The sequence below is a fragment of the Lathyrus oleraceus genome, chromosome 3 (assembly GCF_024323335.1).
Source record: "Lathyrus oleraceus cultivar Zhongwan6 chromosome 3, CAAS_Psat_ZW6_1.0, whole genome shotgun sequence".
Lineage (NCBI taxonomy): Eukaryota > Viridiplantae > Streptophyta > Magnoliopsida > Fabales > Fabaceae > Lathyrus > Lathyrus oleraceus.
The window spans coordinates 313,036,583-313,060,591 of NC_066581.1; the positions used below are offsets into that span (position 1 = coordinate 313,036,583).

The 24,009-nt window shown below is 36.9% G+C and overlaps 2 protein-coding genes across 3 annotated transcripts; one reads left to right on the plus strand and one right to left on the minus strand.

The window, feature by feature from the left end:
* Window positions 1-1,126: 1,126 nt before the first annotated feature.
* LOC127131037 (plasma membrane ATPase 1) lies at window positions 1,127-14,009 on the plus strand. The gene is made up of 14 exons (XM_051059979.1): window positions 1,127-1,180; window positions 1,322-1,441; window positions 1,513-1,611; window positions 2,036-2,171; window positions 2,257-2,393; window positions 2,538-2,717; window positions 2,857-3,063; window positions 3,152-3,271; window positions 3,469-3,588; window positions 3,673-3,795; window positions 3,876-3,980; window positions 4,071-4,215; window positions 12,183-12,333; window positions 13,928-14,009. Exons 1-14 carry the CDS (start codon window positions 1,127-1,129, stop codon window positions 14,007-14,009), a joined length of 1,779 nt encoding a protein of 592 aa, XP_050915936.1.
* A 2,697-nt stretch (window positions 14,010-16,706) lies between these two features.
* Window positions 16,707-19,137, minus strand: LOC127127352 (PAN domain-containing protein At5g03700). Of its 2 annotated transcripts, none has more exons than XM_051056507.1 (2): window positions 18,223-19,137; window positions 16,707-17,911 (listed from the first exon to the last, which is right to left on the minus strand). In XM_051056507.1, exons 1-2 carry the CDS (start codon window positions 18,610-18,612, stop codon window positions 16,931-16,933), a joined length of 1,371 nt encoding a protein of 456 aa, XP_050912464.1. In that variant the 5' UTR covers window positions 18,613-19,137; the 3' UTR covers window positions 16,707-16,930. The 2 variants fall into 2 exon arrangements, with proteins under 2 accessions (XP_050912464.1, XP_050912465.1); XM_051056508.1 differs by having other exon boundaries at window positions 16,707-17,908; window positions 18,223-19,121.
* Between the last annotated feature and the right edge of the window lie 4,872 nt (window positions 19,138-24,009).

Consider the following 24,009-nt stretch of genomic DNA (forward strand, 5'->3'; position numbering starts at 1 on the left):
ATAATTAAATTAGACTGTTATATTTTCTCCCTACCACGGGTTTAACTCGACTTCGTATATTCTTTGTGATATGATACCTATAAAGTAATGCATATGAAGTTGGAAAAAAATTGCAACCAAATTCATCAATGTGGTATTGCGGTCGGTGACAATGACTTTCGACGTGTCTTCTTTGTCCTTCAACATTTTCTGACACACTTCTAAAGCCCAAGTAAAATTTTCCTTTTTTTTCAATCTCCAGAAATACAAACCCGACATAATAAGTCTTCTCGGTAGAGATAACACCCATAATTTCCAATAGTGAACACTACGCCAAAAAGGTTTTTTAACAGCGCATCTTAGACAGCGCTTTTAAAAGAAAGCGCTGTCTAAGGTTAAAATAAAAATAAAACACGGAAAATGTTCTAAAAAAATAATGAAAGCGCTGTCTAAGGGGGGGTCTTAGACAGCGCTTTTAGAAAGCGCTGTCTAAGACCCCCCCTTAGACAGCGCTTTTAGAAAACGCTTTTAAATATAGACCTTAGTCAGCGCTTTTGAGAAAGCGCTGTTTAAAGTCTTTCAATTAAAAAAAAAATTAAAACCAAAAGCGCTGTCTAAGGTGGGGGTTTAGAAAGCGCTTTTGGAAAGCGCTGTCTAAGGCATATCTTAGAAAGCGCTTTCCACAAAAGCGCTGTCTAAGGTCTAATTAAAATTAAATTTCAGACTTCTATTTTCGTTCTCAGTTCTTTTTGTTTTCCCTCCTGCGATTAAACCCCTCCAGCGAACCCTAACAGCGAACGAGAATACATTGTAATCATTCAGTTTCAATACCAGAAAGTGTTTGAAGAATCGGTTTCAGAACGTCATTTCTACTGCGGTATGTTCTTCATTTCTGCATTTTTTCATTTCTGATTCAGTTCGTCATTTCTACTGCGTTTTGTTCGTCTTTCACCGTTTCCGAAACCCGCAATAAGTGAAACAAATTACACAAAGGTTATTCGTTATCGATTGCATAATTTTGTAATTTTGTAATTAAGGTATGCCCATAATTTTGAAACAAATTATTCCCATTAGGTTCCATAATTTTGTAATTTTAACTCATTTTGATTTAGAGCTCAAAATTGAAGGGGAGCAGAAAATAAAGAAAATGGTGGAAGGGACTATGTCTCTTGATGCTGTTATAAAGGAAGTTGTTGATTTGGTATGTCAAAACATGACACTGATACATGTGTCTGTGTCTGTATTGCGTCGATGTGAAACACTGAGACGTGTCAGACACTATACACACCTTCCATCAGAAGTATTAGACATTTGATAAATTTGGAATTTGTTGTATGTATAGGAGAACATTCCTATTGAGGAGGTATTTGATAATCTAAAATGCACAAAAGAAGGTTTAACCTCTGAGGAAGTACAAGAGAGGCTTGACATGTTTGGATACAATAAACTTGAAGAAAAAAAGGTTAGAATCCTGACTTAAGTGCTTATATAGTTTCTTACCAAATTGTTATGTAACTTTAACTTCTTGTACAGGAAAGTAAAATACTAAAGTTTTTAGGGTTTATGTGGAATCCTTTGTCATGGGTTATGGAAGCTGCTGCTCTCATGGCCATTGCTATGGCACATGGAGGGGTAAGTCTCTTCCTTTTTTTGTTTGTTTTGTTATTTCTCAATGGTTTTCATTATTTCAAATCATACAAAATTAGAATAACTATGAAACTGTACTCTTATAACCTTTGGTTAACTTGATTTGAAAGTTACAAATGTTATTCATTTTACAAAAGGATTATGGAATACATACAAGAAAGATTTTGGTGGTAGAAGTTTGTTAAGGTGAAAAGTCATGTTTGAACTTTCAACTAGTGTTTTTAAAACCAGACCGTCCAGTTTAACTGGTTGAACTAAGAACCGATTAGTCCGTCTGCTGGTTCAATCAGTGTGTTTCAACTTATTGAACCATTATCTAGAAGTCTCACCGCTAGATCTTCGGTCCTGGTTTTAAAACAATGGTTTTTAATATCAACCGGTTTAATATAACAACGCTTTGATTATGCAGGGAAAGCGAGGAGATTATCAAGATTTTGTTGGCATAATTATTTTGCTAATTATAAACTCAACCATAAGTTTCATAGAAGAAAATAATGCTGGTAATGCAGCTGCTGCCCTTATGGCAAGATTGGCTCCAAAAGCAAAGGTTCTTCTTCTTCTTCTCTTATAATCTCTTTGTTATCTTGTCTTGCTCATAGTTTCTTTGATTTCTAATTATATTTGATTAATAAGTACTTCGTGACGGAAAATGGAGCGAAGAAGATGCTTCGGTATTGGTCCCTGGAGACATAGTTAGCATCAAGCTAGGGGACATCATTCCTGCCGACGCACGTCTCCTTGAAGGTGACCCTTTGAAGATTGATCAGGTAAAATCTATAAAGTACTTTGAAATTACTGATGCATGATTCAAGCGTCACAACGAATAATATCTTCCACGAGTTTATTGATGTTGATATCAGATTCTAGATTTCTTGTAATTGAAGTTATGTTTTTGCTGTTTGTACTTTTAGTCTGCTCTTACCGGAGAGTCACTCCCTGTGACTAAACATCCCGGAGAAGGAGTATATTCTGGTTCAACTTGCAAGCAAGGAGAAATTGAAGTCGTAGTCATAGCAACTGGAGTTCACACATTTTTCGGAAAGGCAGCTCATCTCGTCGAAAACACAACACACGTTGGACATTTCCAACAGGTACATAATATACTAAATAATGTATCGCAGACAAAAGCGATTTGTTCAAATTCCACTATACTTACATTGTTATAGCCACTATTTGACATCACCGAATGTTGTGATAGTAATGCTCACTGCGTGACAAATATTATTACAGGTTTTGACATCTATTGGAAATTTCTGCATCTGTTCAATTGCTATTGGAATGATTATTGAAATCATTGTGATATACGGCGTCCACGGATATGGTTACAGAAACGGTATTGATAACCTTCTAGTGCTACTAATTGGAGGAATCCCTATTGCAATGCCAACTGTTCTTTCAGTTACAATGGCTATTGGCTCACATAAGTTATCTCAGCAGGTTTGCAATTAGTACATTGATTATTCCAACATTTCAGTAGCTTTTTAAAGATGTTGTCAAGTTTTGATCATATGCATCATTGTTGCAGGGTGCTATAACAAAGAGAATGACTGCTATTGAAGAAATGGCCGGAATGGATGTGTTATGCAGTGACAAAACAGGCACATTAACTCTTAACAAGCTTACAGTGGACAAGGAAATGATTGAGGTTTTAATCTTATTCTTTCTAAAGATAAAATAGAACATCGCAATTACTTGAGACATAAGTTTCTTTTTTTGTCAAAAGTATACAAACAGATAAATATTAGTATTCGGAAAAACCCGAGTTTGAATTCTGACTGAAACAATCTTTGACCAGGATGTATATTAACTTTGTTTCCCCTAACAATCATGAATATCTGGCAGGTTTTTGCCAAAGGTGTTGGCAAGGATTTGGTTGTACTTATGGCTGCAAGAGCATCAAGGATGGAGAACCAAGATGCAATTGATTGCGCAATCGTTTCAATGTTGGCAGACCCAAAGGAGGTACAGACTCTTCAAAGTTTGTTTTCCATCATGTTGTGTAGTTGAAATTTGGTTAGTCTACTAATAGTCCTTTGGTTTCGCAAGGCACGAGCTGGAATAAAAGAAGTTCATTTCCTTCCGTTTAATCCAACTGATAAAAGAACTGCCCTTACATACATTGATGGTGCTGGTAATATGCACAGGGTTAGCAAAGGTGCACCAGAGCAGGTAATACATAATTCATTCTCGCTTTTCAAGAACCACGCAACCTACCGATCATTGATAAACTTTTCTCATATACTGTGTAGATTCTCAATCTTGCACAAAACAAGGCAGAAATCGAACGGAAGGTTCATGCGATGATTGACAAGTTTGCAGAACGTGGACTTCGTTCTCTTGGGATTGCAAGACAGGTTTATTTCCCTCTTACGAATTCTTCATAATCGGATAAGTCAATTATCATGTATTCTTTCCTTAGCACCGAAGTTTTTTTTTTCATATAGGAAGTACCGGAGGGAAGTAAGGAAAGTGCAGGAGGACCATGGGAGTTTGTTGCTCTTCTCCCTCTTTTTGACCCTCCGAGACATGATAGCGCAGAAACAATCAGAAGAGCTCTTGATCTTGGCGTTAGTGTCAAAATGATCACTGGTACGTTGTATCACAGTACCACCTGTAACACCCCAATAAAATAAAATAATTATTTAAATTAAGTTAATAGTATATTATTAATTTAATCAAGTAATTGGGTTATTTTATTATTGGGAAGTTATTATTGGATTATTATTATTATTATTGGAATAATAATTATTGGAAAATATATAAGTTGGAAATAAGGAAAAAGAGTCCCATTGGAGTAAAAAGGTTTTTATGTGAAAAGCAGAGAAGCGATTGTGAAAGAGGAAAAGGGCAAAGAGGCAGAGCAAGAGGAAGAAGGTTGGAGAAGAGAAGAGCTTGGAGCTTGAGATTCGCCGGATTAACTCAGGTAAAGGGGGTTTATCGTCGTTTAATGGGTATTATGGGTTAGCATGTAATGGGTAGTGATAAACCGTTGAATTGACCCTAATTGGGATTAGGAATGCTGAAAATTGTGATGAATAAGTTGTGTTAAATCTGAAATTTAATCGGTAATCGGATGGGTAGTGATTTCCCGAACGTATAGCTTTTCACGGAATTGGAATCGGAGGTCCGGAAGTCCTCCAACGGCGGAAAATGCGGAAATTCTGCATTCTGCCTTGTGTTAGCGCAGGAACAGCTTTCTGTCTTGCGTTAACCGGTTAACCCAGGGTGTTAACCGGTTAACACTGTTTTGAATTGTGTAAATTTGCTGTTTTGTCTGCGTTAACCGGTTAACCCAGGGTGTTAACCGGTTAACACTGTTGTGTTTCTGAGAATCTGCTGTTCTGTTTGCGTTAACCGGTTAACCCAGGGCGTTAACCGGTTAACACTGTTGTGAATTGCCAGGAAGCGTGTTCTGCCTGCGTTAACCGGTTAACCCAGGGCGTTAACCGGTTAACACTGTTGCAAAGTGGAAAAATTGTTATTTAAAATGTTGTGTGCCAAATTGATGGTTGCCTATATTGGTGTACGATGTAATAGGGATTATTTCCCGTTGTCTTGAGCAGTAAGGGTATTAGTAGAGTGTGCTAATACTGTGATTAATTATTTGACATGATATGATGTTTTGATACATGTGTTGATGATGTCTGATGGTATGCATAATGCTGTGAGTGTATATATTATGCATGTATTTGTGAATGGACTATTGTATGGCTTAGAGTGTGAGCATATGTCCATTGTGGATTGTCGTTGATGTTGCATTGCTAGATGATTAGCGTGCATAGCATAGCCCTTGGGGTTGTAGCTAATTCCCATAGTGAGGAATTAGTGAGTGAATCATTGTGGATTTGTTGTTGATGTTTGCATGCTAGGTGATTAGCGTGCATAGCATAGCCTTTGGGGTTGTAGCTAATTTCCATAGTGAGGAATTAGTGAGTGAGTCACTAGGTCTCAAATGAGTGGGACTAGTGAGCTTAGTAGCCGTATCTGGATTGATCGGTGAGCTTGAACTATATGTTCAAGAATAGTCGGTACCGCATGTGTGGAGTCTCATTGCATAAATTATGTATGGCGTATAATATGAATGGATGTATTCCAGTATTATACGTGTGTTGTGTGTTTGTGTTGGCATTGAGTATGAGTATGAATTATGTTGGTATTGAATATGATATTTGAGTTGATGTGCCGTTACTGAATGTGTGATACGATTAGGGTGATTAATGCGTTATTTACTTAACATTACATGAGATTTTATAATGCTTATTATATCGATTGAGGAACTCACCCTTACAACTATTTTTCAGGTAACGAGCAATGAGTTGAGTAGAAGCTAATGCTTGGAGTCTAGGGTAGTCTCCTTAGTGGGTCATGCTCTGATAGATGTAACATCGGGACGGGATGTTTTTAATTGTTTTATTGTTGGTTGTGAACCATTTTACATGTAATGTGTTACATGTTTTGAATGATAGATTTGATCTCTATCCGCTGCGTATTGTGCAATACTTTATGTTTTGAGTTAAATAATGAGCATGACTAAATATTATGATGAATGGTGTGAAATAATTGTGTGACACCCTTGATTGCATATTACTCTGATTGATATGATGTTATTTTAATTAAATATTTGGGGTATTTTAGAAGGGTGTTACGTTAGTGGTATCAGAGCATAATCGGTCGAGTCGAGTCGTAATTATTCTGTTTCCCCTGTACGGGATAGGTGTTGTGTAACCCTATCAGTACTTATTGTTTAGTTTTTTGGGCTTTCAGAATAGAGATGGCTTGAAGAAGTAGAGACGATGCTGTGATTGCTGAGGCTCTGAGTATGCTAGCTGGAGTACTTGGAGGAAATCCGAATGTTGTGGGAATGGGAGCTGCTCGTCAACTGAGTGAGTTCCAGAAGAACAATCCTCCAATGTTCAAGGGAGCATACGATCCAGATGGCGCTCAGAAGTGGTTGAAGGAGATCGAGAGGATCTTCCGAGTGACTGAGTGTGCCGATAACCAGAAGGTCAGGCTCGGTACGCATATGCTGTCAGAGGAAGCAGATGATTGGTGGGTTGCTACCCGCACTGAGTTGGAAGCTGCCGGGAGTGCTGAGGTCACTTGGGCGGTGTTCAGAGAGAGATTTCTGAGGAAGTACCTTCCAGAGGAGGTCAGAGGAAGGAGAGAGATAGAGTTCTTGGAATTGAAGCAGGGCAATCGGTCTGTTACTGAGTATGCTGCTAAGTTCACAGAGCTGTCGAAGTATTACATTCTCTATGATGAGGCTACTGGAGAATTTTCAAAATGCGTGAGGTTTGAGAACGGGTTACGTCCCGAGATCAAGCGGGCTATTGAGTATCAACGGATTAGGGTGTTTTCTAATTTGGTCGACTGTTGCAGAAGGTTTGAACAGGATACCAAGGCCAGAGCGGAAAGCTATCAGCAGAGGGTTGATAGGAAAGGCAAGAATCAGAATGATCGTGGGAAACCGTATGCAGCTGGCAGAGGTTTCCAGAGACAGAGTGGGATGAAGAGACCTAGTGGGGGAGACTCTAGTGCTCCTGCTAAGTGTTTCAGATGTGGTCAGGCTGGACATCATGTCCATGAGTGTACCAGTGCTGAGAAGAAGTGTTTCAAGTGTGGCAAAGGTGGTCACTTGGCTGCAGAGTGCCGGTTGAAGACTGCGACTTGTTTCAACTGTGGAGAGGTGGGTCATATCAGTCCACGGTGTCCTAAGCCGAATAAAGAGAATCAGTCGAAAGGCAAGGTCTTTGCTTTATCGGGTTCTGAGACTTCTGCAGATGATCGTTTGATCCGAGGTACGTGTTATATTAATGGCTTTCCTCTTGTAGCTATTATTGACACTGGTGCGACTCATTCCTTTATATCTTTGGATTGTGCTGTGAAACTTAAATTAGAGATATCGGAATGCATGGAAGTATGGTGATTGATACTCCTGCGAAGGGTTCAATGACTACTACTTCAGTTTGTTTAAAATGTCCTTTGAGTATTTTTGGTAGAGACTTTGGGATGGACCTAGTGTGTCTTCCACTTGTGCAGATTGATGTTATCTTGGGTATGAACTGGTTGGTGTTTATTGATGACATTTTGGTGTATTCGAAATCTGAAGAAGAGCATGCTGAGCATTTGAGAGTGGTTTTAGGAGTTCTACGAGAAAAGAAGTTATTTGCTAAACTGTCTAAGTGTGAATTTTGGTTAGAAGAGGTTAGTTTTCTTGGTCATGTGATTTCAAGAGGTGGTGTTGCTGTCGATCCTTCTAAGATAGAAGCGGTATCTAAGTGGGAAGCTCCGAAGTCAGTTTCTGAGATAAGAAGTTTTCTTGGTTTGGCTGGTTATTATAGGAAGTTCATTGAGGGATTTTCCAAGTTGGCGTTACCGTTGACGATGTTGACTAGAAAGGGGCAAGCGGTTGTTTGGGATTCAAAATGTGAAGAAGGTCTCCAAGAGTTAAAGAGAAGGTTGACTATTGCTCCTGTTCTGATATTACCGAGTCCGTCGGAACCATTTGAGGTTTTCTGTGATGCTTCATTGTTGGGTTTGGGTGGTGTGTTGATGCAGAATAAGCAAGTTATAGCTTATGCTTCGAGACAACTGAGGGTTCATGAGAGGAACTATCCGACGCACGATTTAGAGTTGGCAGCTGTGGTATTTGTTCTGAAGTTGTGGAGGCATTACTTGTACGGGTCAAGATTTGAGGTTTTCAGTGACCATAAGAGTTTGAAGTATTTGTTTGATCAGAAAGAGCTGAATATGAGACAGAGGAGATGGTTAGAGTTTCTGAAGGATTATGACTTTGGTTTGAATTACCATCCGGGTAAAGCAAACGTAGTGGCTGATGCATTGAGTCGGAAATCATTACATATGTCTATGTTAATGGTTAAGGAATTGGATTTGATTGAGCAGTTTAGAGACTTGAGTTTGGTGTGTGAGAGTACTCACAAGAGTATTAAATTGGGAATGTTGAAGTTAACGAGTAATATTTTGGATGAGATTAGAGAGGGTCAGAAATCCGATATGCTTTTGGTTGATAAGTTGACTCTAGTGAATCAAGGTCAAGGTGGTGAATTCAGAGTTGATGAGAACGGTGTTTTGAAATTTGGTAATCGGGTGTGTATTCCGGATGTTACCGAACTTAAGAAGAGTATCCTGGAGGAAGGACATCGTAGTGGTCTGAGTATTCATCCTGGAGCTACGAAGATGTATCATGATTTGAAAAAGTTATTTTGGTGGCCGGGAATGAAAAGAGAAATTGCGAGTTTTGTTTATTCTTGTTTGACTTGTCAGAAGTCGAAGATTGAGCATCAGAAGTCGTCTGGGCTAATGCAACCGTTGGCTATTCCAGAGTGGAAGTGGGATAGTATCAGTATGGATTTTGTTTCTGGTTTACCGAGGACAAATAAGAACTTTGAAGCCATTTGGGTGATTGTGGATAGATTGACGAAGTCAGCTAATTTCATTCCGATCAGAATGGATTATCCGTTAGAGAGATTAGCTGAGTTGTATATTGAGAAGATTGTAAGTTTGCATGGTATTCCGTCGAGTATTGTTTCGGACAGAGATCCTAGATTTACATCAAAGTTTTGGGAAGGTTTGCAGAGGGCTTTGGGAACTAAGCTGAGATTGAGTTCTGCATATCATCCGCAGACCGATGGTCAGACTGAGAGGACGATTCAGTCACTAGAGGATCTTTTGAGGGCTTGTGTTTTGGAAAAAGGAGGTGCTTGGGATTGTTATTTACCTTTGATTGAGTTTACCTACAACAATAGTTTTCATTCGAGCATTGGTATGGCACCGTTCGAAGCTTTGTATGGTAGGAGATGTCGGACACCTTTATGTTGGTATGAGTCCGGTGAGAGTGTTGTGGTTGGACCGGAGATTGTTCAACAGACTACAGAAAAGATTAAGATGATTCAGGAGAAGATGAGAATTGCTCAGAGTCGTTAGAAGAGTTATCATGACAAGAGGAGGAAGTCACTTGAGTTCCAAGAGGGAGATCATGTGTTTCTTCGTGTTACTCCGATAACTGGGGTTGGTCGAGCTTTGAAGTCGAAGAAGTTGACACCTCGATTTATTGGTCCTTATCAGATTTTGGAGAGGATAGGGGAAGTAGCCTATCGTATCGCTTTACCGCCGTCACTTGCGAATTTGCATGAGGTTTTTCATGCGTCTCAGTTGAGGAGGTACATTCATGATCCGTCGCATGTAGTCCAAGTAGATGATGTACAGGTGAGAGATAACCTGACTGTTGAAACATCACCTATGAGGATCGAGGATCGAGAGTTGAAGCAGTTGCGGGGTAAAGAGATTGCCTTGGTGAAGGTAGCTTGGGAAGGACCGGCAGGTGGCAATGTGACTTGGGAACTTGAGAGTCAGATGAAAGAGTCTTATCCGGAGTTATTCGCTTGAGGTATGTTTTCGAGGACGAAAACTCTTTTAGTGGGGGAGAGTTGTAACACCCCAATAAAATAAAATAATTATTTAAATTAAGTTAATAGTATATTATTAATTTAATCAAGTAATTGGGTTATTTTATTATTGGGAAGTTATTATTGGATTATTATTATTATTATTGGAATAATAATTATTGGAAAATATATAAGTTGGAAATAAGGAAAAAGAGTCCCATTGGAGTAAAAAGGTTTTTACGTGAAAAGCAGAGAAGCGATTGTGAAAGAGGAAAAGGGCAAAGAGGCAGAGCAAGAGGAAGAAGGTTGGAGAAGAGAAGAGCTTGGAGCTTGAGATTCGCCGGATTAACTCAGGTAAAGGGGGTTTATCGTCGTTTAATGGGTATTATGGGTTAGCATGTAATGGGTAGTGATAAACCGTTGAATTGACCCTAATTGGGATTAGGAATGCTGAAAATTGTGATGAATAAGTTGTGTTAAATCTGAAATTTAATCGGTAATCGGATGGGTAGTGATTTCCCGAACGTATAGCTTTTCACGGAATTGGAATCGGAGGTCCGGAAGTCCTCCAACGGCGGAAAATGCGGAAATTCTGCATTCTGCCTTGTGTTAGCGCAGGAACAGCTTTCTGTCTTGCGTTAAACGGTTAACCCAGGGTGTTAACCGGTTAACACTGTTTTGAATTGTGTAAATTTGCTGTTTTGTCTGCGTTAACCGGTTAACCCAGGGTGTTAACCGGTTAACACTGTTGTGTTTCTGAGAATCTGCTGTTCTGTTTGCGTTAACCGGTTAACCCAGGGCGTTAACCGGTTAACACTGTTGTGAATTGCCAGGAAGCGTGTTCTGCCTGCGTTAACCGGTTAACCCAGGGCGTTAACCGGTTAACACTGTTGCAAAGTGGAAAAATTGTTATTTAAAATGTTGTGTGCCAAATTGATGGTTGCCTATATTGGTGTACGATGTAATAGGGATTATTTCCCGTTGTCTTGAGCAGTAAGGGTATTAGTAGAGTGTGCTAATACTGTGATTAATTATTTGACATGATATGATGTTTATTACATATGTTGATGATGTCTGATGGTATGCATAATGCTGTGAGTGTATATATTATGCATGTATTTGTGAATGGACTATTGTATGGCTTAGAGTGTGAGCATATGTCCATTGTGGATTGTCGTTGATGTTGCATTGCTAGATGATTAGCGTGCATAGCATAGCCCTTGGGGTTGTAGCTAATTCCCATAGTGAGGAATTAGTGAGTGAATCATTGTGGATTTGTTGTTGATGTTTGCATGCTAGGTGATTAGTGTGCATAGCATAGCCTTTGGGGCTGTAGCTAATTTCCATAGTGAGGAATTAGTGAGTGAGTCACTAGGTCTCAAATGAGTGGGACTAGTGAGCTTAGTAGCCGTATCTGGATTGATCGGTGAGCTTGAACTATATGTTCAAGAATAGTCGGTACCGCATGTGTGGAGTCTCATTGCATAAATTATGTATGGCGTATAATATGAATGGATGTATTCCAGTATTATACGTGTGTTGTGTGTTTGTGTTGGCATTGAGTATGAGTATGAATTGTGTTGGTATTGAATATGATATTGGAGTTGATGTGCCGTTACTGAATGTGTGATACGATTAGGGTGATTAATGTGTTATTTACTTAACATTACATGAGATTTTATAATGCTTATTATATCGATTGAGGAACTCACCCTTACAACTATTTTTCAGGTAACGAGCAATGAGTTGAGTAGAAGCTAATGCTTGGAGTCTAGGGTAGTCTCCTTAGTGGGTCATGCTCTGATAGATGTAACATCGGGACGGGATGTTTTTAATTGTTTTATTGTTGGTTGTGAACCATTTTACATGTAATGTGTTACATGTTTTGAATGATAGATTTGATCTCTATCCGCTGCGTATTGTGCAATACTTTATGTTTTGAGTTAAATAATGAGCATGACTAAATATTATGATGAATGGTGTGAAATAATTGTGTGACACCCTTGATTGCATATTACTCTGATTGATATGATGTTATTTTAATTAAATATTTGGGGTATTTTAGAAGGGTGTTACACCACCGTCATTTGAAATTGAGTCAATGATTTTATATAATGCAAACTATACTCATGCTACAAAAAAAACTTTCAGGTGATCAACTCGCAATAGGTAAGGAAACGGGAAGGCGTCTAGGGATGGGGACTAACATGTATCCTTCTTCATCACTGCTCGGTGAAAATAAAGATCAATTAGGTGCTGTTTCCATTGATGATCTCATTGAGAAAGCTGACGGTTTTGCTGGTAAAAAGCGCTGTCTAAGGGGGGGATTAGAAAGCGCTTTAGGCAAAAGCGCTGTCTAAGGGGGGGGCTTAGACAGCGCTTTTTGAAAAGCGCTGTCTAAGGTATACCTAAAAAAATTAAAATAGGAGGGTCTTAGAAAGCGCTTTTGGCCAAAGCGCTGTCTAAGGGGGTGGGGCTTAGACAGCGCTTTTCAAAAGCGCTGTCTAAGGTATACCTAAAAAATTTAAAATAAGAGGGTCTTATAAAGCGCTTTTGGCCAAAGCGCTGTCTAAGGGGGGGGGGCTTAGACAACGCTTTTAAGATTTAAAAAAGCGCTGTCTAAACCTTTAGCAGCGGAGGTTTAGACAGCGCTTTAAAGCGCTGTCTAAGGCTAAAAAAAGCGTTGTCTAAGGTCTTGTTTGTTGTAGTGGAAAGTCTGTACTTGTTGGTCTTATACGTTGAATCAATGATGAGTACAATAGGAAATATGTTGAACAACTTTATGGAATCAGGATGAGTCCAAAATATATCTCGAACGGTTACTTTATCCCTACATGTTCGATACCTAGATACCTAATTGTTATCATCCAAAAGTTTCAAACAATTATTGCATTTCAGTTTTATCCTCCATTAACGCCTTATTGTTTTGGACAAGAATATTGTATATTTGCTTCATATTTGAGATGTTTCCCAGTATTTTACATTTCAAAGTTACAAGTATGTTTTTTGACTGCACCATATTAAATGTCATGTCTGAAATGATTTCCTTCTCTTTCGGCATAAGGAGACATGCAATTGGATGCTCGAATAACTTGTCACACATGTCATGGTTATGTAAACCACATATTACATTTAATCTCCATTTTTTATTTTACAAAAGATAACGATGTAACTTAAAGGGACACTCACATTTTCTCGAACCGGTGTTATTTCGTTTTAATTTCCTGAGAGGAGTTTTATACTTCCCACTTATTTACTATCTCACTGTCACAAATGCAACTCTTCTATCTGAATCATTATCGGACATTCTGATTATAACACCAAACCCCAATTTAGATTCCTCTACGTGAGTCCATTGAAGCATTTGATCACGACACTCAAACTCTTGTCCATTTGTAAATTAGTTGTCAACATCTACCTCCTTCACATAAACACTTTTGGAATCCGTAGACACAATAGTTTTGGGGAAAACATCAGGGTGCACCATATATATAAGCAAACAATAATAAAAAATATTCAAAAACAGATTGAAATGAACATTGAATGATTTCGAAAATGCACTTTCGTATGAGTTCAAACAGAATCCAGAAATACATTTCCGGACGTAATGTAACATTTTCAAATCAAAAACAAGATTAATGTGATCAATGAGGAATGAAATAAATGATCTTTACCTTGAATTTTAGCTTCCTTTTCTCCTTTAGATATGATGAAACACAAGACTAGAGTTTTTGAGTGGAAATCTTAATTGAGAATGGAAGGATTTTTTGTAAGGGTTTTTAGAAAAAAGTGTAATGGTGTTTGATCATGCAGGGATTTACTTTATTGAAATTCATATTTGATTGTTTCAGAAATTCACATCCAGAATTTTTTGATATGCAAAGGTGGCAGTTTTTCAAATTCCCGCTTCACAAATTCGAAAATGCACTTCAGGAAAAGTCACTGAGATGTTTAAATATAAACAAATTGATAGTTTGATTCCAGAGACACATTTCCGAAATTAATTTTGGAACAAACATGGGGTGAGACTTAGTTGGCCGTGTTTCAGTGAGGAAAACATTGCGTCCGAAAATGCATTTCTGGTATCAGAGGGGCATTTTCGGATTTTTATAGGGTTTTTTCCACCTCTTAGGGTGGGGTTATCAATTCCCTTTATTTTTTCGGTTTCTTCTGAGTTGGGTTGGACCTTCGGTTCTTGTCCACCCTATGCGAGACTTTGATTTTTCCGAGTATACATGCACAAGTCTCACATTAAATAATTATTACCATATATTAATAGATTATATGGTTAAATATACCTTACATACTATAATATGAACGAGTTTTTGTTTCCCCATGTAAAAAAAAAATTGGATTCCCCCTTGTATTATAAAGATTATGTTGCTTTGCCCCCCTTAGGTAACAATATGGCAAAGAATGTTTACTTTTACTGACGTGGCCTTTCTAGATAGCTTTTATTATTACTTTTTTAAATCCACATGGATTTTTTTTAATTTTAATTACCGAAGAGGGAGGGGGTAAATTAAAACTCGCTCACATTACAAGGGGTAAACCAATAAATCACAAAACACATTTATGCATCTTCATTTTCTTCTTCTTCTTCAAAGCTTCATTCACCATTTCCATTGTGGCTTAGGATTAGGGCTTCTCTCTCTTTTTATGCATCTATTTCATTTCTTCATCTTGATTGGTTCTTCTGTTCTATGGATTTCAATGTGCTACCGGTCTTTCTAATTTCACTTAGTTGCAGGTGCAATTTTTGATCGCACACTGAAGTTTTTGTTTTGTGTTGATTTGTTATGTGTTCTTCGATGAAGAAGAGTTTGATTTTAGTTTATATGTTTCCTTTACTATTTCTTAATCTAGTTACTAATAGTAATAATTCATTTTCACGAGTTGGGTATACCTCACGAGTTGGAACTTCTGAGTCGGAGACTTTGAAGCAGACATTAAGAGACCTATGTGTATTTAATGCATTAGAAATGGCTGCTACGAAAAGGTTATCAAAGTCATGAGCTTCTCCAAGAATAGTGGAGGTTGGAAAGATACAAACATTGTACAATTCATTTGTTATTGATGCTTTTCAGAGCCAACAACAACATATACAAAACTAAGAACTACCGTTCAGTAATATGCATGTTAGGATTTTGTTTTCCTTCTGGGTCAAGTTATATCATATGTTTAATTCACATAGTTGTTGATATATAATTGTGCTCATTATCATCAATCATAATTCTTTATGGATTTCTAGTTTAGCCGATGCATTCAATAAGGTTTTGAATTTTAATATGTTTATAGGTGAAACATGTTGTTGCATTGATGCACTACATATGCATGCAATTTTTTAGTATTAGTTATCAAGTTGCAAACTGCTGTGATAGTAAATGTAATTAAATGATCTTTTTGATTTGTAATTTTTTTTGCAAGTCAAGCCTCGTACTTTACATGAAAACACATATTGGAACATGAATTTTTATTCACGAGAGAATCTTGTGGTTTTACATAGCTAAAGTCCTTCTTGTTTTTGAGTACTTACACATGCTTGGAGTTGTTTAGTGTGATTTGAAAGTACAAAACATTCTTGTTTGATACTCATAATTTTTTACCTTTCACTCAGGTGTGACGTTAACCCAACGCATCTGAAATCATCTTCCGATAAAGATCCTTCCCAACGCTTCCACGAATGCAAGATCAAATTCATTTGTTTGGTACTCATGAATACCTAGCCCCGAGATCATCAAAGGAGAAGGATACGGAGTTGTAGTTGATTGGTGGACATTTAGTGTTTTTTGTATGAGCTTTTATATGGTAGAACATCATTCGAAGGTTCTAATAACAAAGAAACATTAGTCAATGTTGTGTTGCAAAAACAAAGATAAATTATTAATGGTTTATTGATTTATATTGGTTTACCCCTGCAATGTTAGCGAGTTTTAATTTTTAAAAAAATTATTTAAAAAAATCCACAGGCATTTAAAAAACACTACCTGAACACACCACGTCACCAAAAATGAAGATTTATTACCAAATTATCACCTAGTGAAACAAAGCAACAAAATATTTACATTAGGAAGGGAGAGTATTTACATTACAGAGGGGAGAATCCAATTATTTTTTTTAAAAGTAAATAAAAATTCGTTTACATTAATTGAACTTGCTTATCTTAAAAAATTGGGTTTTATAATAAAAATGTTTTCTTGGATAAAAAAATATTTAACTGCCCCTCTATTAAAAACCATGAGTGTAAAAAAATATTCTCTTTTTTTTAGGTGCTAAAATGACTTTACTGAATTCCCTTAAACTAATTTAGTTTAAACTAATGACACTTCATTTATTTATCTTTAAAGGATAAATTCTATTCACTTGACAAAAAAAAAAGACTTCACTCAAAGCGACACTTATCTAACCAACTCAAATTGGTACATTAATATTGAGTTATACTAGATAATAACATTACTTGATCTCAAAAGTTATGCAATGAAGAGAAGATCTAAAAACACTTATTTCAACCAATAACCATATCAGTTCCCACAAAAGACATAGACCTCAACATGTAGACACCAGCAATAATCAAAATGAAAAATCAATGAATGTAAGAACATGTGTAGACAATGACACCTTCAACCTGAAATGTTCGAGATATATAGGCTCAAAAGACTTAATAAAAAAAACCCATTAGTATAATTACCTAGAAGAAATCAATTACTTTAACAAGTTCACATTTCTCTTTTCACCAATGATAAGTAAGTTTTGTATAAGCCACAATATGCAGCATTTTGTCACCACAAAGAATTTTCAAAAATCACTTGAAATCAACCAAAACTATGTATTCTCTCTTCCCTCTATTTTTTCACACATGAATTCAGAACTTAAACCTGAACTTGCATTTCATGCACTTCTCATGAACTTCTCCTTTTGAACAACCAATAACCAAAACCTCCAACAAGAATCATAACTATAAAACCATCAAAAACACCTACAACTACAAATATCCATCTTTTCACATTATGCATCTCATGATTTCTACCAATTCCCTTTCGAACCTTAACCATATAACTAAATCCTAAACCTTTATTCACCTGTTTGAGACCAAGTACTAATCTATAAACATAACATTCCGCGGCTCCATCGCTCGCGTACTTAAAATACAACGCCGCAGCACATTTACAATCCTTCAAGCATAAACTCGAACACGCTTCTCGGCTAATATTAACCGATTCAGGAACACCCTTTAGCACACTACTTACATTGTCAATTTCTAACATCTCCGCCTTTTCACCATCGCAAAACCCTCCGGAAAATCCTTCGCTACAATCAGCACTAGTACTAACCTTTTTGTCATTTGTCAAAATCTGAATACATGAACATGTGTTGGAAAATGTACATATACCATAAGGTTTACAAGAATTTGGAAGGTCACATGTTCTGTTAAGTGCTTGAAAAGAAGCCTCAAATTTTCCTTTCTCTTGTGAATAGTAATAAAGACCAAAGTTTCCTGATTCATTCTTCAATGCTAAGAATTTCAAAGGTTGAACACTTTGAGACGGGATTTGCGCGATTTTCTTGAACTTTACATCGAACAATAACAACCCTTTTGAACCCAGCTTAATATATGTGATAGTTCTATTCATGGTAGGTTGAAAGTTCCAATAAGAATACCTCAACTTACCAGAGTTAACATACAAGGAAACCTGGTTGTTCTCGATTTCGAATGAGTAGAACAAGGTCGAGTTGCTTCGCATAGATGTTAATCGAGTCGCCACATCAAGTTGTTGGCCTCTTAGCATTACATCAGTTGGAAAATTGAAACTTTGCCATTTTACATTGTTTTGTTCATCAACAAGCACAAGATTTCCTGTCCTCAGTATTTGCAGGTTCTGCTTCAAATCATTCAATGCAACAATTCGCGTATTAGTCTCTATGCAATGCAGCTCAATTGACTATGATAAACTACTTAGTTAAGCTCCTAAAGCATAATCATGTATCATATATAAGTGTTTGCTTATATAAACTGTTTTTATAACAATTGATCAGATAAAAAGTTTTCAGAGGCTCTGTGCGGGTTAGGCCCGTGTGACAATTTAGACCATGTACTGTAATCCGTTTTGCACGTCTTCAAAGACGCTCTGGATGAGATGAAGTTAATTTGTTTTTCGTATAAGCTATAAGTTATAAGCTACAGATTTTTTACCTGAACACCTTGTCCTGAAGTTCCAGTTTTCCATCCAACTGTCCCATTAGGACCCTTAAGCCTTAAATCACCATCCATAGTAAACTCCAGCAAACATGTTCCAGTGACATAAAACTTAGAATAATGACCAGAATCCCAAACCTTAACATCCCCAAGAAAAACCAACAATGAGCATGCGAATTTCGCATCGATAGCTTCAATACTCAATGCAACTCGGTACTTCGGTACTGTCTGATCATTCTCCAAAAGAAAACCTCCAACTGTGAAACCAATTCTATACTCCAGAGGAGCTTCAACCATAAGACTGTGTCCAATACCAACACTGGACTCAGAAACTGCACAATTGAAGAACAAAAGAACAAAGAAAAGTAAAGGATAAAAAAGATTCATTAGAAACAACAAGTTTTGTTTTTGAAGATTTGGAACTAAAAGTTGATAGTTTTTGGAGATGTGTTTGTAATGTGAAGGAAGAAACAAAAAAGGTGAACATGATTACAGAACCTCACACTCACACCACCCACTCCAAAAAAGGTTTTTAGCTTTCATGTTGCTGCTAAATTTCCTTAAACAATTGCAAAAGTTTTTTTTTCACGTCGCGGGTTCGAATACGCGACACTACACTGCAGAACTACTCACTGAACAGGACATTGAATCTTACTTGTTACTTTTTACTTTATTTGGTTTGAATTATTGGTATAGCATTAATGAAATTGCTAATTTTGCTACATTGATGTTATCTAATTTTTCCTTAAAAGAATCTGGTATTTAAGAGCTCTACCTTAAATTTAAGGTATTGAAATACAGATAGGTGAGCATTTTGGTGGGGTTGAGAGTTTCAAAAGTGCTTATATTTAAAAGCTGGATTGACTTTGAGAGCGTGGGTGACCGAGATACTGATGTGGGACCCTATTCATCAAGTTCTGTTTGGTTGAATTGAGTGCAATTCTTAGTGGGGATGCAAATTGCAAAGTGTTTCTAATGAGTGGTGGGTTTAAGAAAAAATGGATCATGTCTTACATACTTGACACGTGTGGTAGCTGACACTGCTCTTACGATTGGCTGACATGTTTAAGGTTCAAACTTGTAGCTGACACTGTTCTCTTTTTAATGAAGACTTGGTTGGTAGTACTATGTTTACTTGGGAAACAATCTTTTGTTTTACCATACTTGTGCTATGAAGTTGTAGTGATACTATATTCTCTGGCTTTCAATGTGAGAGTCCAGTTAAAATTCTCACACCTTCTAGACTTTAAATCAATTATATAGAATTCAAATTTCACTTGAGAATTTACATAAATTTGTTTTATCTAAATGGACTTTTTTTTCGGTGTAGACGAAGATGAAATGACAATAGCAATTATAAACTCACATATGTGTTGAGTGTAAGCGTGGGTGCTTAAGTTCTATATCGTCTATGAATTGGTAGAATGTTGAATTTATAAGAGAGATAACTCATATGTCTAATGTTTTAAAGTTTTGGATGGAGATGTGATGTTTCTCTCTTGTGGGCATAGAGTATTGAGCGCCCGTTTTTGCTCCTGACTTCTATGTACTCTCTAAGTGGTATCAGAGTCATGGTTCAATTTAGTGGGGGCGCGGGAGGTAGATCCTGTGTTAGATCTTGTTATTGGATGTGGGAGACTCACACTTGTGAGGAAGATTGTCGCATCTCCTTCTTTTGCGATCCTGAAGCATTGGCTCTGATGGTGCTATCGTTTTCCCTAGACTCCTCAACACTGTCAGATCCCCATTTTAAACTCGGGTAAATGTGTTCAACCCCTCATTATGAATTTAACCATCAGTTAGAATAATTAATTAATTTATGTTGACTCAAGTGAAATGTGCAAAAATACATGATAGGTTTCAAGTGAGTTTCTTTACATATTTATAACTGAGTGAAATTCCCAACTAATGTTAAAAGGATTTTGTGTCTACTATAAAATTTCTTAACTAAATTATTGTACTTGCTAAAAGTACAATGAGTTATAACTCCTAGTTGTGTAGGGCTGTCAGAGGGTTTTAGAGTTATTGTAGTGTTAGAGAAAACTCATGTGGGGATTGTGAGAAGCTTTGTATGTTGATGTTTTATAAGTAAATTGAATATTCTCCCTAACTCAATGATTGAGGTATTTATAAGAATCCCTTGGGCCTAGATTTTAAGACCCAAGAAATTCTTTACAATATTCTTCTCTCCCAAAAGCATAAAAGTGGAGTCGTTATTCCTAATATGCTATTGGATAACGTGACTTCCTTCTTTGACTACCACTCATACCATTAAGAGGGATGGAGACGCGTCATTCCCCACATTTCATAAGTGGTGGAGTATACCAGATGATGGGTGCGCATTATGATAAATGAGGGCACAAATCAATAAACGGGTGACTATAAGCCCTACTCAAGGGCGATAGATATGATCCGCCCGTCCTTGGTGCATCTTGCATTGCCTCCTATGAATCTTTCACAAATATACCAGTATATAGTCCCTCAAGCATGAGGGCTTGTAAAGGGTGATGTGATTTAGTCAGATAACAACTTCACATTCAAACGAATCTGTCAAGCATGCTTTTATGCGAGTTCCCCATGAATCCTTGGGGCGAGTTCCTCAGGAATGATTGGGCGAGTCTCTTGAGTGTGGCCTACAATAACCTCTGGGCATCAATGAGGTGGATCCTCAAACGTAAATTAATATAAATCCCGAAACATCGGTTGAGGAAGATATATGTGCAACATTAAATGTATTCAATGATGATTTACCCTTGGAAACCCAAATTAGACTTAACCCTTCACATGTGTCTGGAACGTGAGGAATCCCTTGTGACTGTTGGAGAACCTAGTGAAAGGATATTGATTATCCATACGATTATTCTTCAAGTCCTTATAAAAGGTATTCAATTCTAACCATTTTATCTTTTTTCATATCTCCGTCTTTATAGTTTTCATGAAAGATCTTTAGAGTTCTTCAAGCGCAGAGCATGCTAATTTTATGATTTTCTCAAGCTCAAGCTCTCAACCCCTAATTTGAAGGTACATTTCTCTTATCTTTTCTTCCCTTTTTCCCCTTTTATGGCGATAATTAGGGATTTAGACGAGAGAGACAATCTAGTATATCCTTTGACTCATGATGATCGTATAACAATGTGGAATTAATCATTGCTACAGGAACATCAAACATCATGATGGACAGTTGACTATAAATTTGTATATTTGATTGTGTTCGGTTGTGTTGATAGTTCCACTAGTTTGGATAGTGAAATCACTGGTGGTAGCGATAATGACTCCTTTTTACTTTATATTTTATCTAGTAACACGAAGTTAATAGTGGACATCAATCCTAAGCACAAAGGCATCGAGGATTTTGAGACCTATTATACTACTGAGGTGAGGATTTCCTCCTTTCAGAAACACATTATCCTCTCATGTTATTGCGACAAGGACTGAGTTATCTTGGAGGCGTGTTCTAAGGTAAAAAAGGTTAATATGTTCGCTCTTAATGACTTGCATAGCCCGTACTTTTACCCGCACATCCCTGTTATCCATGATTTAGTGGTTCAAATTCCTTTCTCCCCTTTTGAGGCAGAGGTTCTAGTGGTGGCCAATGTCGCCCCTCTTAGATTTTTCCCAATGTCTAGATCTTGATTATGGAATTTGAAATCGCGTGTCGGCGACTGAAAGTCAACCCCACAAAAATGATGTTCTTCTCTTTTTATGGTACCAAGATTGGTACTACAAAGGTGGATGGGTGACCCTGAGTGCCTCGGCCTGAAAAGTGTTGTTCAAACCTTATTCTAATCATTATAAAAATTTGAAAGAAAAATTCATGAGAGTTAGGGGGAAAATGGTGCATCTATGGTCACAATCGGGGAGGATGGCACCCCTCGTTTCCCTTTATCATAGATAGAGAATCTCGTGGCGATTACCAGTTTTAACTTTGACTACTAGTGATTTATACAGATTTGTCCTAATCACTTAGCATATTGTTGCCTCCAATAATTTGTTCTTGAGAGTTCCCACTACATCAGATGAGAGATTTTCAGAGGATATACCCATGATCCTTCTTACAACCAAACAAGAGTTTTACAACAACTATCCTCTGAACCAAACAAAATATTTTACACCAGAACAATCTTTGAACCAAAGAAAGCTTTTACACCAGGATGAGATTATGAACCAAATATATGTTTTAACGGATAACTTCACGAGCTAAACAAGAGCTTTTACATCGGGCTGAGCTCATAAACCAAATAATGATTTTGACTAGCTAATCTCACAAACCAAACTGGAGATTTTTACTGGTTTAGCTCACAAACCTAATAAGAACTTCTCATAAGAGATATTACACATGAGACAAAGTCCTCTTGAGTAATTTACAATAATAACCCCAACACCAAAACAAACCAAAACTTCGTTGATATTTTTAACTCTCAAAGCACTAAGGCAATTTTGTGAAAAACAAAGAAATGTAAATGGAGAAAGTGTAAATGGAGAAAGTATATAGAAATATTTTTTCTGGTGTATTTTGAAATGAGGAGAAACCCTCTATTTATAGGAGAAATTTTTGGCTTAAAAAGGAAAAAGATTAATGGGTTTTAAATGAGCTAATCGATTAAGCCATAGTGTTAATCGATTATAGCTTCAAAGTTATGGAAACTATAATTCCAAATAGGAAATCCTATAATGACTATGTGTCTTAATCAATTATAATTATTCTTAATTGATTAAGAATCCTTTTTCCTTGATCTATTTGATTGGATAAAGTCCATAATCGATTAGGCAATGTACAAAAGCTTCCTAAATTATTAGAAACACTTTGGTCAACCAACAAGCACCTTGATGGTTACTTTATTGGTTGTAAGGTATGTTATCAAAATCGATAGGTTTTAAATCTATTTTAAGTGTGTGTGTGCATTGCCTTGGTAATTTAATATTTACTCTTATGTCTTTATAATGCACTAATCACTCAGACACAAACCAAACGGGCTTTCACACTTCATCTCTTCCATAATATTTGAAGATTTAATATCATTTTCTTGATTCATCATTGATTCATCACTTTATATGATACTTCACTTCTTCTAATTGATGGTTCTTGATAAAGATTCTTAATACACAACATTATCAAAGATTGCTTGATCAAAGATGATTATGGACTCCATCAAACGCCGTTTGATATTATGTGTTGTCCTTATAGAGGTTTTATTTGACATCTTTATCTAACAAATAAAACATCTTAATCTTTATAGAACATCTTTCTCATTACTTGATTGATGAAGACTTCACATCATAGTGTTGTCGTTATCAAAACCATTGCGAACATCTCAGTGCTGCATATAAATGTGCCTGTAAGTACATAGATCAAAATGTACATCTCTCAACCACTCGATTTTGATGACCACAAGACTCCTGACTATTACTTTCAACTGTATGAACTCTCTGTGGTCTCAAACAAGCTCCTAGAGCTTGGTATGAGCGCCTTAGTGGCTTCTTAATAAATAATTCACTCGTGGTACCATTGATACTACTCTATTTATAAAATGTAAAGAATCGCATATTATTTTAGTTCAAATATACATTGATGATATTATTTTTGGATCTACTAGCGAAGATTTGTGTAGCTTATTTTCTAATATCATGCAGGGAGAGTTTGAGATGTCTCTCGTGGAAGAACTCGACTAATTCTTAGGATTGTATATCAAGCAAATAAAGAGTGGAACTTTCATAAGTGAGACAAAATATTGCATAGAGTTTCTCAACAAATATGAAATGAAGAATTCAAAATAATATCAACCC